We start from the raw sequence: 15,972 nt of genomic DNA, 5'->3' as shown, positions 1-15,972 counted from the left end.
GTCCCCTCCAACAGGTACAGATTTGAAAAGTACAGTACTTGTGGATCAGATACATCCCAGAACATGAGAACTAAGGCAAAGTTCTCAAAGCTTAAAAGAAATAATTTTCAGACAGTTGGGGCTGTAATATAGTGAGTGTGTGAGTGGCACATAGGGACTCATTATCCCCTGAGGCAGAACAGGCTAAAAAGATAAAACTGGTTCAGAAAAGTTTAGATAGAAATGGAACTGTGATGATTGGTTCATTAAGGATCACAAGGCTTATCTATAAACACATCCTCCATTTAATAAAGTCAAGGATCATGGGGGACCCCTCTGCTATCTCACAAACTACTCCCAGGTTTCCTCAGGAAACTTCCTGGTGGAGAAACTTGGCAGAGATTATTGCTCCCTCTTTCTATTTTTTATACCCCCATGACTGCTTATCACATTGGATTAAAATTTTGAGTTTGCCTACTTACTCCCAGAGTAGACTATGAGCTCTTTAATTCAACATACTCAATTTTTACAATTATATGCTTAGCATTTATTCCATGCTCCGAGGTTAGATATTCATCTTTGAAGCCCCCAGTGCCAGTCATATGGTAGGTACTCTAAATGTCTGATGAATGAACTTCTTCCCAAGGGAATGACAACATCCCACATTTACTGAATGCTTACCGTGTGCCAGGCACGGTCCTGAAAGCTTTGCATGTGTTAACTCACTGAAGCCTCACAAAAACTATAAAGTAGGACCTCTTGTTATTTTCATTTTATAGATGAGGCCAACTGGGGCAAAAGAGTTAAGTGGCTTGCCCAAGGGCACACAGCTGCTAAGTCGAGGAGCCAGGATTCAAACCCAGGCAGGCTGGCCCCACAGCTCCTGCTCTAGAATGGCCTTCTGCCTAACTGTCCTAAGAGCAGAAACTATCCAGACAGTATCAACTGCCGAGTGCACAAAGTTCTCAATAAATGCTAGCTGGCTTGTGTCACTAGCAGAATATAGTGGGCATGACCAGTATCCTAGTAGAGCTGACCCAAACAGAAAAAATCATGTTCAAAAGCCCAGCCATCTCATCATGTCTTAAATTGTAGCCTGAAGTAGGTACCCATAAAAAGGAACTGATCTCACACAAGTCACCTCTACCATCTGGGGGTTGGCCAAGCCATAGAGGAATTCTCCCTTATTGCGTCTATACTTTCTCTTTTCTGGACTATTAAAAAGTTAAGAAATACTTCCCCCTAGGAGGTAGGCTGGGTGTGAAAGGGAGTGAAACCTATTTGCCTCTTTTGAGGTGCTGTTGGCCCTAACAGAGGTTTAGAGACTATACAAATACCTAAGATGAGTGGGAATAATTTATAATTTTCAGTTACTCATTCTCTCAGGAGTAACAACAAACACATTAACTCAGTTGTCAGCATTCTCCCAAGGAATCAGAAAAAGAAAGGAAGCACCAAGTAGATCAGCCTGATCTTGGTACTAGGTGATGCTCGGGGGTTGGGGGGTGGAGGTAGGTCTAGAACTCCAAATGGTTTTGGGGAATTGAGAAAAGCTCAACTGTTTTTTATGTCTAATTAGAAGTAATCAGACATAAAACTGCCCATTCTGAGCAAAAGGCCATTTTACTAAATAAATTTGGGAAGTCTTCTGAAATAAGTTTTACGATGCTGCAGGCTAGTCCAACACTATTCCAAGAACGTTCTCTCTTGGGAGGGAGTTCACAACCATATACCCTTGAGGCTTTTGAAAACACATAGCATATTTTAGAATATCCCCACAGATGGTCAGGAGTTCTGCAGTGTGTTCTGGGAGTACCTGAGGGCCCAGTGGTGGTCTTTAAGTGAATGGCAGCTGAGCTGAGATATATAGCTTGTGCCCAGAGAGTAGCACATGTGTTAGCTCCAGAGTAGCTCTAACCATTACCAGCCCTGTACAAACAGGGCTGTCTCGGGTCACCACTCTTTCTTTTTGGTTAGTACCAGAAGCTGCTAAACACCCTGATTCCCCAGAAGGTGCACACAGAGACCCTCCCTACCCAGACCAGAACTGAACACGACAGGATTTTAAAAAATGAGCTGAGTGTGATACATGCCACCCCTCCTCTGTTTCAGTGTTTTACAAATGTTGGCTTCTGAGCTCAGGTAGCCCAGGGACATGCACTTCAGTGAGTCCGCCCCTATGTATGCTCCACTCTGCTTCCTGCACAGGGAGCAGAGAATTTCTAAAGATGGTGAGAGGCCCCCTGGGTCTCAGTGAGTTTCCCACACACCCTCTCTCTGGAGGCTCAAATGCTCAGAATTCTTAGACTACTAAAGGGATTGGGGTTGAAGGAGGGGAAGGACAAAAGGGCCTAGGCCCATTCCCAAACAGAAACTACATACCGTTTTGGTCTTCGGCACCACTGACTGAAAAGGAAAGAGAAGGATGTCTGAATAGGTAAGGCATGATGGTACAAACAAAGTCTCTTACTGCCCTGACATCATTTCTGAACTCTTACCACTCCCTGCTGGGAACCAGGCTTGCCAAGAGCCTAGATGGACATCTGCCCTCTACTCACTCTACATGCTCAGAACTCACACAAAGCTCCTACTCATGCATCTGGTCTACTTTATTTTTTATTTTTTTATTTTTTTTGAGATGGAGCCTCACTCTGTTGCCCAGGCTGGAGTGCAGTTGGCTCACTGCAACCTCTTTCTCATGGGTTCAAGCAATTCTCCTGCCTCGGCCTCCTGAGTACCTGGGGACTACAGGCACATGCCACCACTCCCGGCTAATTTTTTGTTTTTGGTGGAGATGGGGTTTCACCATGTTGCCAAGGCTGGTCTTGAACTCCTGATCTCAAGTGATCCACCTGCCTCAGCCTCCCAGAGTGCTGGGATTACAGGCATGAGCCACCACACCCAGCCTGGTCTACTCTTAGAAAAAGGTATTCCACCAGTTTGCACAAACTGCCAAGTAGAAGGATACTGTATATGTGCAATATCCTTTTCTACTTTGAAGCCAGCATTAAAGTCAAGAAAGAATGAAGTATCTAGCTGTTTCAGTCAGTCAGAGAATCTGGATAAAGTTCCCACATGGAGTCATCTGTTCTGTTCCCCAGGTCCTGACAACTCGAGAGAAGACTCTTGAAACAATCCCAAAGGGAAAACAGACTCCATGTCAGTAGGCCTCAGTCTGTAATCAGGTGAAGAGTCAGTCAGATGTCCCCTAACACTGATGAATTTGAGCTACTGGTAGAAGAGAGCGTGAAATCTGACTTCAACCACTCTTACCAAGCAAGCAATCAGTACGTTGCTCTGTAGGAACCAAATCAACTGGGGATGGGAGGAAAGGAGAAGATTCTGTGGTGAAATAATTTCAGGAAATGCTAAGTTCAAAACAGCCAAAACACATATATCTTCTGCAGGACTTCTCTCCCTTTAATATAAAAATCTACCATAAATCAGTAATGAAGATTTGAGTTATTTTTCCCTAAACTCATTTAACCACGGACCCAGATATTTTCCTGGGCATCTCCTGAATGATACAGTATAAAATGCTCTGGGAAATGAACAAAAGGAAGAGCCCAAGTGCAGACAGAAGAGATATCTTCTCCTACCATGTATGTAGATATAGTTTCTACCTCCCAAATCTTCAGAACAAGCATTCTTATTCTAAGGTAAGAAAACTTACAAGGTGGTGGTGAGTAGGGAGGGGATAGCATATGGTGAGAAAGGCTATGGACTTAGACCAGAAATTTTTCAGTTAAAACTGGGCTCCATGATAAAAGGGTGATGTTAATAATGCCTATTTCATAGGTTGCTCTAAAGAATACATACATATATGCAATGCCTAATCTAGTTTTGACACTCAACCACAAATGACAGCTATTATTAGATGGTGCAAATATGTAAGGTGTCTCCTTCCATGGCTAAAAGTGTGGAAATTGAGTCAAGTCAATGCCATCATGCTTTGGAGTGACAGCAAACACTCCTGAGCTCTGTATAGCTACCATGCAGATAGCCCCTCACCCAGGTGCTGGAGTCCTTTCTGATCCTTGTATAGCCGGGTCACTCTCTCCATCAGCTCCCACTTCTCACAGCAGCCCTTGTAGTTGACAAAGTTACGAGCCAAGATCTCTTTCAGCTGCCGCACTGTCAGGCCTTCAATGTCCTCCAGGTCGGTCAGGTCAGACAGAGAGGCCCTTCGGCCTGGGACAAAGCTGTCCTCTGAGTCAATAGACTGCAATGGCAAAGATGAGATCAGTGTGCTCAGCTCTTACCTCCCAAAGCTCTTTCTCCAAGGACCCCAAAGCAGTCACCACATCATAATTTTGGTGACTGACCTCATGAAGGGTAGGAACAGAGACAGGATGAGTACCTGGCATGGTGTTCTGCATTGCAAAATATACTAGAATCTCTTCCTGACCCATGATTCTTTGCTCAGGAGCAAACAGACACAGACCAACCAATCAGTGTGATATAATACTAGATAGAAGTATAGTAGAAGGAGTGCTGGTTTGAGTCATATGACCCTAATTTTGAATCTTGACTCCTCTGCTGTTAATGCTAAATAATATCCAGCAAGTTGCTTACCACTCTGAGCCTATTTGCCCCTCCATTAAGGAGAGAGAGCAGTCCTACCCCACAGGAGTCCTGTAGAGGTTAAATATGGCAGCACATGAAACCAGCATGGTGCTGGCCCTTCTCCCCTGGAGACTTCTGCTTGCCCACAAGAGGCACATTTCCCTGGCAAGTACTCCTCTATACACAACCTTGGCCACAGCTCCCTGGTCTGTGCTCTGGACTGGCCCTGCCTGGCTAATTGTCTGACGTCCTTCCCTTGACAATAGCTACAGTGTGCTAGAAGCAAGAAAAGAACAAGATTTTCACAGCAGCACCACAAGCCTGCCCTCTGGCAGCTCTTAGAAAGTCAAGAGACTGGAAATATAATGGGCCATGAGGCTTCTCAGTCTCCAATGTGACCTCACAACTCCTTATAAACACACTGACAGCTTCACAAGTTAACCTGGAACACTAACACTAAACCCTACCCCAAAAATATAATTTCGGAAGCACTATCATCACACATTTATTCTCTCTCCACTGGAGTCTGCTAAGAGGTTCCTAAGAACACCAGTGAACGAGCAAAGGTGAAGACACAGACCCAAGCAGAGGCCCCACCTGGGTCTCATCCTCAGCAGGTGCTCTGGCCACGCTCTCCAGGTAGACGGGTTCCTCTTGATCCTCAGACACATGGCCATTGGCCTGTGGGAAGAGAAAAGTAACATCACATCTAGAGATGTCCAGAGATCTGCATAGCATGGGCCTCTTTTCAACTCACACAATGTCCAGAATGTACTCCCATCACGCCCAGAAATTCGGAGCCTCTTACAGCATCATTACAAAAGCCTGCTCTCTCATACCAACTTTGTCAACAACACAAATACATTTCAATAGACAAAGCTGCCCTCTAGAACAAAACTGCATTAATTCTGCACACACCAGGATGGCAGTAGCCACAACTCACCATCAATTTAATCTCAGCTTGAGCACCGCAGGTGAAGGGAAGGTCACTGTGTCCATTCCACTGCTGGACTGCTGTCTATCTAGCATCAAGGTTTTTCTTGACACTGATCCAAAATTGCCATCCCTATCCCTGGTTCTGCTCCTCAGACCATAGTCTACTGGTTTTTTGTTTTTTTTTTTTTTTCCCCAAACTGTTTATACCATGTTTTCCCCTCCTTCACACTAAATCTCCCTGGCTTCCTTATCTGACACTGATGGGACAAAGTTTCCAGACCATCACCACCCTAGTCTCTTTCTTTTCTGCCTAGTAACTACTCTCACATTCTGGAAATGTGCTCCCCATGTTGAGCATACTATTATTAAGTGCTATGTCCAGACCTAGTCAAAGAGCATTTTAATGTATCTAAGAATCTATTAGCCTAACACTATATAAAACACTGCCTATGCTTATGGAATTTCATTATGCTTTGAATTCTCACTTCTCAAAATGTTCCTCCTGAGTACTCCTTTAGGAAGTTTGGCCAAAGAGTAGGCAGAACTGTGAGCCTCCTAATTCCATCACCATTTAAGCCACAAACCCCTTAAGTAGATCCTCTTCGCCCACTGCTCCCTGCAGGCAAAGGGCCTGCTGTGAGCTCAGAGCAAAGAGGTGCCTGAGCTCACAGGCCTTTTCCACCAGATTCTGGGGATGCCAGTGAAGGGAGAATCTGGGAAACCAAAGTCACCCACCGACCCCAGCCACTCACCCCACATTAGGATGCATAATATGGAGCTAATCAAGAAGAGGCAACCAACTGCAATGGAAATGAAAAGTAGAAATAACAAAATGCCAAGTGAAGGCAAGATCAAATGCATAGTACCCATATATGGGGATGGATCCAAATCAATGTCTTCATCAACAACGTTTTCTCTTAGCTTACTCTAGATCCTCACTGGTCTCTCAGGTAGTGTCACCTTGGAATTAGCCTGGAATCCTTCAGAGCCTAACATGTTCCTAAGTAGACATCTTTCAGATGTCCTGTTTCCTAGAAAGAGAAACGACCTCATGCTGCAAAGCATGCACTTGTCTTTCCAGTTTGCCCACTGGCTAAATAAAAATCCAAAACTAGTACCTGTCCACAGTTGTGCTTATTGTATACACTTCCTTGCCTAGCAACTATTGATTGCTAGGACACTAAACGTGAAAGAACTCTGGTTGAGCAAGTATTATAAGGAAATTTACATTCTAGGTGCAGCTCACTTGTGAACTTGTCAGACAGCACTGCGTAAGTTACTTAATTCTTCCGTGCCTGTTTTTCCTGCTTGCAAAGTGCAGCTCTCACCACAACAGGGTATGTAAGCGACATTAAGGTCTCTTGAAAATCTCAGAGGAAAAGTATCCACTTAGATCTTGTATGTAGGGTGACCTTTAGGTGCAATCTGGAAATTTCTGGTTAATGACAGGAAGCTTACAATCTTTTATTGAAAAATCTACCTGAAGGTTTGGTTGGTTTTTTGTTTTTGTTTTCTGAGACAGCATCTCATCTGTTGCCCAGGCTGGAGTGTGGTGGCATGATCATGGTTCACTGCAGCCTCGACCTCCCAGGCTTAAATGATCCTCCCACCTCAGCCTCTTGAGTAGCTACAGGTGCCCACCACCACGCCCAGTTAATTTTTGTATTTTTTGTAGAGACAGGGTTTTGCCATGTTGCCAAGCTAGTCTCACATTCCTGGGCTCAAATGATCTGCCTTAGCCTCCCAAAGTGCTGGGATTACAGGCATGAACCACCACGCCCAGCCAAAGTTCTTTACAGAAAAAGAATTCCTCAAGTTCTTCTCCTGGCTCCTTATACATAGAGTGAAACACACACACACACACACACACACAAGCAAAGGGAAGAATGTAGAGCAGGAGTTAAAATCTGTCTAGCAGACCAAGAGTCAGAGTTTAGGAAAGAGTTAAAGTCCAGCTGCGGAGAAAAACATGTTCAGGCCAAAAAGGGAGTTAAATGATTTTACTACAGTTAAATTATGCTATCACATTGGCCTTTATGCCTCAGTGGTTGTCAAGAGCTGAATCAGGGGCCCAGTCCTGGCAAAGGAGGTGATCATAAACAAGTGGCAGCAGCCATCCACATCATGTGTGGGAACAAACAGCACTAGCATTATACCAGCTCTAAGTAACTCAGAGCTCTTTTAGACATGGTATCACGCATTCAGGTCTCTCAACATCCTGGCAAGATCAAAAGTGATCTGTGATTACTAACCCCATTTCATTGTTGGAGGCTCAACACTTGCCCCAGGGGACCAAGAAGTCAGTGACAAAAGTGGATGTGGAAGTTGGATCTTGTAGTTCCTAATTCCCCCATATTGCCCAAGCGCTATAGATCAAGGGTCCCCAACCCCTGGGCCACAGACTGGTACTGGTCCATGGCTTGTTAGGAACCCGGATGCACAGCAGGAGGTGAGTAGCTGGCAAGTGAGCATTACTGCCTGAGCTTCGCCTCCTGTCAGATCAGCGGTGGCATGAGATTCTCACAGGAGTGTGAACTCTGTTGTGAACTGCGCATGCGAGGGATCTAGGATGCATGCTCCTTATGAAAATCTAACTAATGCCTGATGATCTGGGTGGAATAGTTTCATCCCAAAACCAATGCACCCCAGTCTGTGGAAAAATTGTCTTCTACAAAACCAGTCCTTGGTGCCAAAAAGGTTAGGGGCCACTGCTATAAATAACAGAGTCACTTAAGGCACTTGTGCAACATCATCACTTCTTATACAACAGTTATGTCCACTGGCCTCACTCTAATCCAGTAGTTAGTTGGTCTACCTGTCTACCTTCCCTCTTCTGGGGGCTTTTTGAGGACAGAGACAGTATGTTACTCATTTCTATACTCCCCAGGCCTGGGTCATGATTCAGTTGATGTGCTGCTTTTAGCTTACCACTTCCAAGCCCCCCAGGATAATGAAGAAGCAGCATACAAATACAGCGTGCCAACTACTCCTGCTTCCAGCCAGTGACTGGTAAGAGGGGCAGTGTCTTTGTCTGTTTCCCCACCCTCCCTTGCCTCCATATAGCCCTTTGCTTTCCTATATTCCTTGTGATGGTTACTAAGGAAATCAGTTTCCAATCCAGCCAATGAAGACTGCAACAAAGGAGTTAAGTTGAAAGACAAATTGGAACAGAACTAAATTTGATGGCTTAATGGTTACTTTTCTCAAAATATTTCTGGAATGATGAACTTTAAAAAATGTCTAACTAGGATATGTGTGTATTAAAAACAAAAAACAAACAAAAAAATTTGGTACTATGCATATCATCTCTGAAGAAAGCCAAAACATGAGTCTGATACCCAGAAAACACTTGGTGCACCAGTAGTCAGAAAGGCTTCACATAATCAAGACACTTAGCCTTATACCCCATTCTCACAACACAGGCAGGAGAGGAAAATAAAAATGAGCCCTCAAACTGGCACAGACTGGCAGAGACTACAAATGGGCCCTTACCTGCTGATTCTCCTGAACCTGGGCTGGGGGAACAGAGGTGGCTTGTGCAGATGAAGAGGGGAGGTTGGGTGAGGTAGGTGGAACCATGCTGGACTGAGGCTGGGTCAGGAAGGCCTGCTGCTCAGGAAAGTCTGGGGACAAGGTGGAGGCACGAGTCCTGTCTTCCTGGGAGATTATAGGCTGCTGGCCAAGGACCAAGAGCACCAGCTCTTCTTTCTCCCGGCACATTTCGGTAGAGATGTCATGGAGGCTGAGATAGTCCCTCAAGTCCTTCACCTTCATCTTCATGAGCTCCTCTCGCTGAAAGGCCGTAGCTCGAAACCGTTGGCAGAGAAGGCAGAGGCGGGGCCCATTCCCCAATTGGCTCGAACAGGTCATGCAGAAATTTTTCTTACAGTCCAAGCAGGTCTGCTGCTTAGAGCAAGAGACACAGGAAACCATACCAGATTGAGAGAACAAGACAGAGAGTGAGATGGGAGCTTCAGAGCTGCCAGGCCCAGCAGGATCTCCTCCAGTCACTCTTACTAAGCTCTCTCACATATCTAAGGGTGCAAGCCACTTTCAGATTTTAGATTAAAAGCCACTCAGGGGGCAGACCTCCAGTGTGTATTGTGTATATCCATGTACAGGACACTTCACATTTATTATTTAATCTGAGGCTTACTTTATTTACTCATGAAGCACCTGAGGTATTAAGACTGCCAGCTTTAGAATCAAAAAGCTCTGCATTTTTATTAAGCCTCCCTCCCTTATTTCTTGCAGTGTCACCTTGGGTGTGTAATTTAGCCTCTGGTGCTCAGTTTCCACATCTGTAAAATGGGGGTGATAACAGTATCTACCTCATGGGGTTGTTGTGAAGATTAAGAGAGAACCCATTTAGCATATCTAACACAAAATGAGTCCTCAACAAGTGTAAGCTGTTTTATTATAGCTAGGAAATATTAGCTAATGGTGAGAGCCAGGATTCAAATCCTAAACTATAATTATTTCTGCATGAAGATTATGGTGGTGGTGGTTGTTACAATTAATATTAATTTATTGAGGTGCTTCTATATGCTAGCTTATCATTTAATTCTCAAAGCGACATTGCAAAGTAGGTATTAGTGTTCTTCCCTGATTCACAGACAAAGCAACAGAGGCTTAGGGAGATCAACTATTATATTCAAGGTCAGGCAATAAACAGGAGAGCGAGTATTCACACTCAAGGTCTGTCAGAGGCTAATGCCCATGATCACATTCTTTCCACCAGGCCATACTGCATAGCTCAGTTCCATTCAAGCACAGAGCAGTTCTGAGTCAAGGGCCTGGCTTCCCATCTCCAAATTCCCCACCCACTGCCCCATCGACACAGGATCCCCACTCCAGGAAGGCCCACTCAGAGTGCTGGGAACCCAGTGGTGCTTACGACCATATCCAAGACAAATATTTAGACAGTGACGGGAAGCCGTCTGGACATCAGGGTACTCTCGTTCCTGAAAGCACAGAGTGTCTCAGTTAGGCAACAAGAGCGCCTGATGGGCAAGCTGGTACTGCCTGGCAGCAGCTACTCTGGCAGTCGCTGACAACACAAGAAGGCTTACTCAGCCCACAGGAAGCAATCCTTGGCCTCTCACCCCACAGGCTGAGCGAGCACAGTGACATCTAGCTGAGCTCTGTTCTGGCCAAGAGCATGTCACACCCCCAACAAGAGAGGTAATTCCTGAGCACACTGGGATTGGCCTCGAGGGCACCCTCACTAATCCTTTAAAGAAGTTAAAAATTTTTCATCCTGTGTTGACTTAAGTAGTAACTTAAATATTTCTTGTCCATCTTTTCGAAATATAGAAAGCTGTTCAAGCTAAAAAAGAAAGCTCAAGAGACAAGATTCTCATAGTCAAGATCACAGACACACTGGGCTGAAGTAAATGTATGCACAGTTAAGATAGTTATATAAGTTTTGTCTAAGTATCATTCACATAGTAAAGGGAAAAGGAAATAATATTTACCACCCAGTTTTGGCTATTAAGACTTAGAAGGCATTGCAAAGGGACATATATCAAGCTCCCTAATCCTCCACACAGTTATAACCAAACAATACTGTTCAGAGACAGACTTAAAAGGATGCATGGCTGCACTAGCATTGTAACGGTTCTGGGACCAGTAGCCATGCAGGCAGAAAATTGATGTTTTGGGTATTTGGGGTTCATTCACATCTAAAGCTTTTCTATTGGGAAATGAAGTCTGTTTAGGATGACTGAGACTGAACCAAAGAGGCTTCAATGCCACAAACCTGTGGGCCTGACATGGAATATTACTTAAGTCAATGCAGTTGGACAAGACCTAGCTTGACACAATTATAAAGCCTGCGTTGCTCAATCAGCCAGATCCAAACAACTCTCTGTTTTTTCAAATGTGTGTGGCTTGTTGGATGCAAGATCAGAATGCAGACAACAGCCTAGCTTCTATGCACCCGCTGGCTCACAGGGGACTCTGAAATAAGCTGGCATCTGAAACACACCCTACAGGAACAGGATAGGGCTTGAGGCTAAAACCCCAGTTTGCAGTGGCAGGAGAGAACAAGAAGAAAGGAAAAAAGGGCTGTCAACAAATGCAGGCAGAATGAGCAAAGGACACGCTTATGTATAAATTCTACCGAATGGTTCAGAACAACTGAGTAACCAGGTAGCAGGAAAGATGAATTAGTGGAGGCAACCACCATGTCTGCACAAATGCCCAGAGTGCACTGAGATATCCAGCATCACAGAACTGGCAGCGGCGCCTCAGGCCGGCACTACCCTTCAAGGATGCCGTGTGTAGGGCTCTGCTGGCTCCTGTTTGCCAACTGCCCTTCCCTTGCTCCTACTCCCTCCCACCCCTATTCCCTGGAATATGGGAAATATTACATGAGTGAATGTATATAAAACCCTAGCACAAGGTGGGTGCTCCAGAAAAGGTAACACAGTTACCTTTTTCTTTCGCCTTACCAGCACCTAAGACCCAGTCCTCTCTTAACACTCTGAGATCTGAATATCACTTCCATGGCTCCAAGCGTAACCTCGTCCTCCAACTGGTCCAACTAAAGAGGCTGGGTGCCAGACTCCCTCCAAAACTGTCAGGGTCGCTGCTAAACCACAGGGAGCTATTACCAATAGAGATGGGGTATTTGGCTTGTGGCAAAAGTACAGCCTGCCATTTCTCTTTAGGACTGAAAACTCAGGGAATGCAAGGGTCACATCTTACTTATATTCTGTCTATAAAGTCCTGAATGTTATCTGTGCTTTGCACCCAATAAGCATTCAGAAAATACTGATCATAATGAAGAAAAAAGGAAAAGAAAAAGACAGTAGGATCCATGTAATCATTTCAATTCAAGCACCTCTAGAAAAAGACATTTTGAAAGCCCCTGGCTGTTAAATGCCAAACCCTCAAGATAAGCACGCTGATCCACTTAAGCATGAAATTACAAATGAAAAATTCTCATAGATGAAAACACCCTTAATATTCACAAAATTCACTGTAAATTGCACAAAATTAATTCATACTTTTGTAGCAAGAAAATATTGCAGCAAGAAAATATTGTACCAATAACGATCTTTTACCATCCAAACTGGAATTTTTCTTCCCCTCACAGAAGCTCTTCTTGTTACACACACTTTTCTTTTGTCATATCGTATGGTGTGCACTGTCCTCACCTCCCTGTCCAACTGCAAGCTCCCTGTTAAGCAGCAATGGCCTTCTTCATCTCTGCCTCCCTAGCCCAGGCAATTCCTGATACACAGTAGATATTCAGTAATTCATTTTCCAATAAATAAGAAAAAAAGCACCTTATTTTAATCATTGCCATGCTTCTCTAGGCACCCAGGCCTGTAACTGTCATCTTCTACTCGACATGCCGAATGTCTTCTAGGAGGGGGCTTTGGAATCAAGGACCTGGGTTTGAATCCCGGCTCTGTCATTTAATAACTATGTGATCTTGAGCACTACTGAAGTCAAGGGAAAAGAATGAGTATTTTAATATCTCCCATGCTATTTGTCAGGAATTTAACACATTCAATGTTCTTCTTAAATTTTAAACCCTGAGCCCTAGTTTCTCATATGTAAAATGGGATTTGGGAGATTCTAAAACCTATATCATAGCTATTGTGAGGATTAAATGAAATAAAAAAATTTAAATTCCTTAAACAGTCCTTTGCACATAGCAGATGGTTTAAAAGTATAATTTCCTCTCAAATTTCCCATGATCACCATTTTAACATCATATCCTATCACTTATTATGAGCTGCAAACCTCTCATTCTGCAGAAAAATGCAGAATGCAGGAGTTCTTCATCCAGATGAGGGTTTACCTTCTGCCCTAGTCATGCTTGATCACAGATAACTCACTGCCTCTGCAAGAGGGAGGGTGCACACCTAGACACCATTATCTAGCCAGTAATTTTATTTCCAGTTCACTCATTTGGGAAGCATGGCTCCCAAGCATTTCAAATGAAATCTGCTACAGTATATAAGCTCCAGTCTTTGTTATGGTCTTAATGTACCTGAGGCATCCTTAACATTGTTTTTGATAAAAAGAACAAGTTAATCTGCAATCAGGCCTTTTGTGATGGTGGCTAATGAAGGAAATAACATCAAGTGCCTACGACATTCTAAGCATCGTGCTAGGCACCTTTCATGGCTTTCTTGTCTCACTTTATTCCCACAACCCTGAAAGATGAGGACTACAATCATCCCCATTTTATAACAGGGAAACTGAATCTCAAGAGAGGTTAAATCATATAGCTAGTAAGTAGCAAAGCTGATAACCGAATTTAGGTCTACTGACTCCAAATCTATGCTGACATGCTTTGCTTTTGCTTTTACTCGGTTAGTTCTTCTTGAACATTTTTGTGAAAGGGACAGGTCTGGGTCACCAGCATCACACAGGAAAAGGCAAGGTTGCAGGCATTCAGAGGGGTCAGCGGCGCTTGCCCATGGTCCATAGGCTGCAGTGGCAGAGCAGGCCAAGAAGTCAGCACTCACCTTCCTGGCCGTGTTTGCAAAGTGAGCCCCACAGGACTTGCAGCTTGGTTCCAAGCCTGTTGGGGAAGGGAAGGAGCTGTACCCAGGGTTGGAATAGGCCTGCATCCTGGCTCCCTGGGGTGGTGGGACCTCCTCAGGCTGTCCGTCCAGGCAGAACCAGTTGCAGCAGGTTGCCCACATGATAAAATCTGGTGCAAGGGACGAAAGGGGAAAAGGTCGGAGTTAAGACACACCTCTACTGTCCTTTTGATGTCCGAGAGCACAGGTGAGCAGTGATACTCAATGCACACATGCCACCAAGGTCGAGGGGAGATGTGTTTTCAAGGATCACAGATTTCTTTTTTTTTTTTCTTCTTTTTGAGATGGAGTTTTGCTCTTGTTGCCCAGGCTGGGGTGCAGTGGCATGATCTCAGCTCACCGCAACCTCCGCCACCTGGGTTCAAGCGATTCTCCAGCCTCAGCCTCCCGAGTATCTGGGATTACAGGTGCCTGCCACCACGCCCGGCTAACTTTTTTGTATTTTTAGTAGAGACGGGATTTCACCACATTGGCCAGGCTAGTCTCGAACTCCTGACCTTGTGATCGGCCCACTTCAGCCTCCCAAAGTGCTGGGATTAAGGCGTGAGCCATGGCGCTGAGCCGGGGAAGACTATTGTTCATTGCTTTATATAAATGATGCAACCCAGACTCAAAGAAATCAAATATATAGCTGATATATAGAAAGCTAATATACAGAGTTGAGATTCTACAAACCCAGGTTTTCTGACTCCAAACCTAACATCCTTTTCCCTATACTATGTTGTCCATTCATTGATTTCCCCTCCTGCCAGCCAGTAAAACTACTCTTACATTTGTACCCCCAATCCTAGATAAACTTCTATCACAGCACCTATTATACTTTCTTGCACAGGTATATCTTGCTCTTTATTTTCTACTACTAAGCCATAAATTCCTCCAGGGCAGGGGATATTTATTCATTATGTACAGTACTATTCCCTAGCACTGTTGTCCACGTAGAAGAAGCTCAACAAATATTTGCTTCCTTACTGAATCAGAGCCTCTGTAGGTTTATTAAGAAGTGTTCGGAGCCAGGCGCAGTGGCTCACGCCTGTAATCCCAGCACTTTGGGAGACTGAGGTGATGGATCACCTGAGGTCGGGAGTTCGAGACCAGCCTGACCAACATGGAGAAACTCCATCTCTACTAAAAATACAAAATTAGCTGGGTGTGGTGATGCATGCCTGAAATCCCAGCTACTCGGAAGGCTGAGGCAGAAGAATGGCTTGAACCCAGGAAGCGGAGGTTGTGGTGACCCCAGATCGCGCCACTGCACTCTAGCCTGGGCAACAAGAGTGAAACTCCGTCTCAAAAAACAAAAAAAAAGTGTTGGGCCAGTTGCCGTGGCTCACTCCTGTAATCCCAGCACTTTGGGAGGTCAAAGCGGGTGGATCATCTGAGGTCAGGAGTTCGACAGCAGCCTGGCCAACATGGCAAAACCCTGTCTCTACTAAAAATACAAAAATTAGCTGGGCGGGGTGGCAGGCGCCTGTAATCCCAGCTACTTGGGAGGCCGAGGCTGGAGAATTGCTTGAACTCAGGAGGCAGAGGTTGCAGTGACGGGAGATCGTGCCATTGCACTCCAGCCTGGGTGACAAGAGCAAAACTCCATCTCAAAAAAAAAAAAAATAAAAGAAGTGTTGGCCAGGTGTGGTGGCTCAGGCCTATAATCCCAGCACTTTGGGAAGCCAAGGTGGGAAGATCGCTTGAGCTCAGGAGTTCAAGACCAGTCTGGCCAACATGGCAAAATCCCATCTGTACAAAAAAAATACAAAAACAGCCAGGTGTGGTGGCACACACCTGTAATCCAGCAACTCAGGACCCTGAGGTGAGAGGATCACTTAAGCCTGAGAGGCGGAGGTGGCAGCGAGCCGAGATTGTGCCACTGCACCCACTACACTCCAGCCTGGGTGACAAAGTGAGACCTTGTCTCAAAAAAAAAAAA

At 44.8% G+C, this 15,972-nt stretch overlaps 1 protein-coding gene across 3 annotated transcripts in view; it reads right to left on the bottom strand.

Annotated features, from left to right (window-relative positions):
* The window catches only part of RFFL (ring finger and FYVE like domain containing E3 ubiquitin protein ligase), a 79,476-nt gene that overhangs the window by 10,860 nt on the left and 52,644 nt on the right, over window positions 1-15,972 (bottom strand). For 2 of the 3 annotated variants that reach the window (XR_004028943.1, XM_003278372.4), the window contains exons 2-6: window positions 13,971-14,158; window positions 8,974-9,384; window positions 5,143-5,226; window positions 3,991-4,201; window positions 2,362-2,385 (exon numbers count right to left, since the gene is read on the bottom strand). Coding sequence is in view for 2 of the 3 variants with exons in the window: in XM_003278372.4 (XP_003278420.1) it covers window positions 2,362-2,385; window positions 3,991-4,201; window positions 5,143-5,226; window positions 8,974-9,384; window positions 13,971-14,150 (910 nt within the window). In the remaining variant the exon portion in view is untranslated. Of the gene's footprint in view, window positions 1-2,361; window positions 2,386-3,990; window positions 4,202-5,142; window positions 5,227-8,973; window positions 9,385-12,776; window positions 12,931-13,970; window positions 14,159-15,972 lie in introns of those variants that run through there. The other variant, XM_030807932.1, reaches the window with a different exon arrangement.

This window comes from Nomascus leucogenys, unplaced genomic scaffold (genome assembly GCF_006542625.1).
Source record: "Nomascus leucogenys isolate Asia unplaced genomic scaffold, Asia_NLE_v1 Super-Scaffold_249, whole genome shotgun sequence".
NCBI classification, from domain to species: domain Eukaryota; kingdom Metazoa; phylum Chordata; class Mammalia; order Primates; family Hylobatidae; genus Nomascus; species Nomascus leucogenys.
The sequence above is the reverse complement of the archived record's forward strand: the minus strand, read 5'-3'. Positions and strand labels throughout refer to the sequence as shown.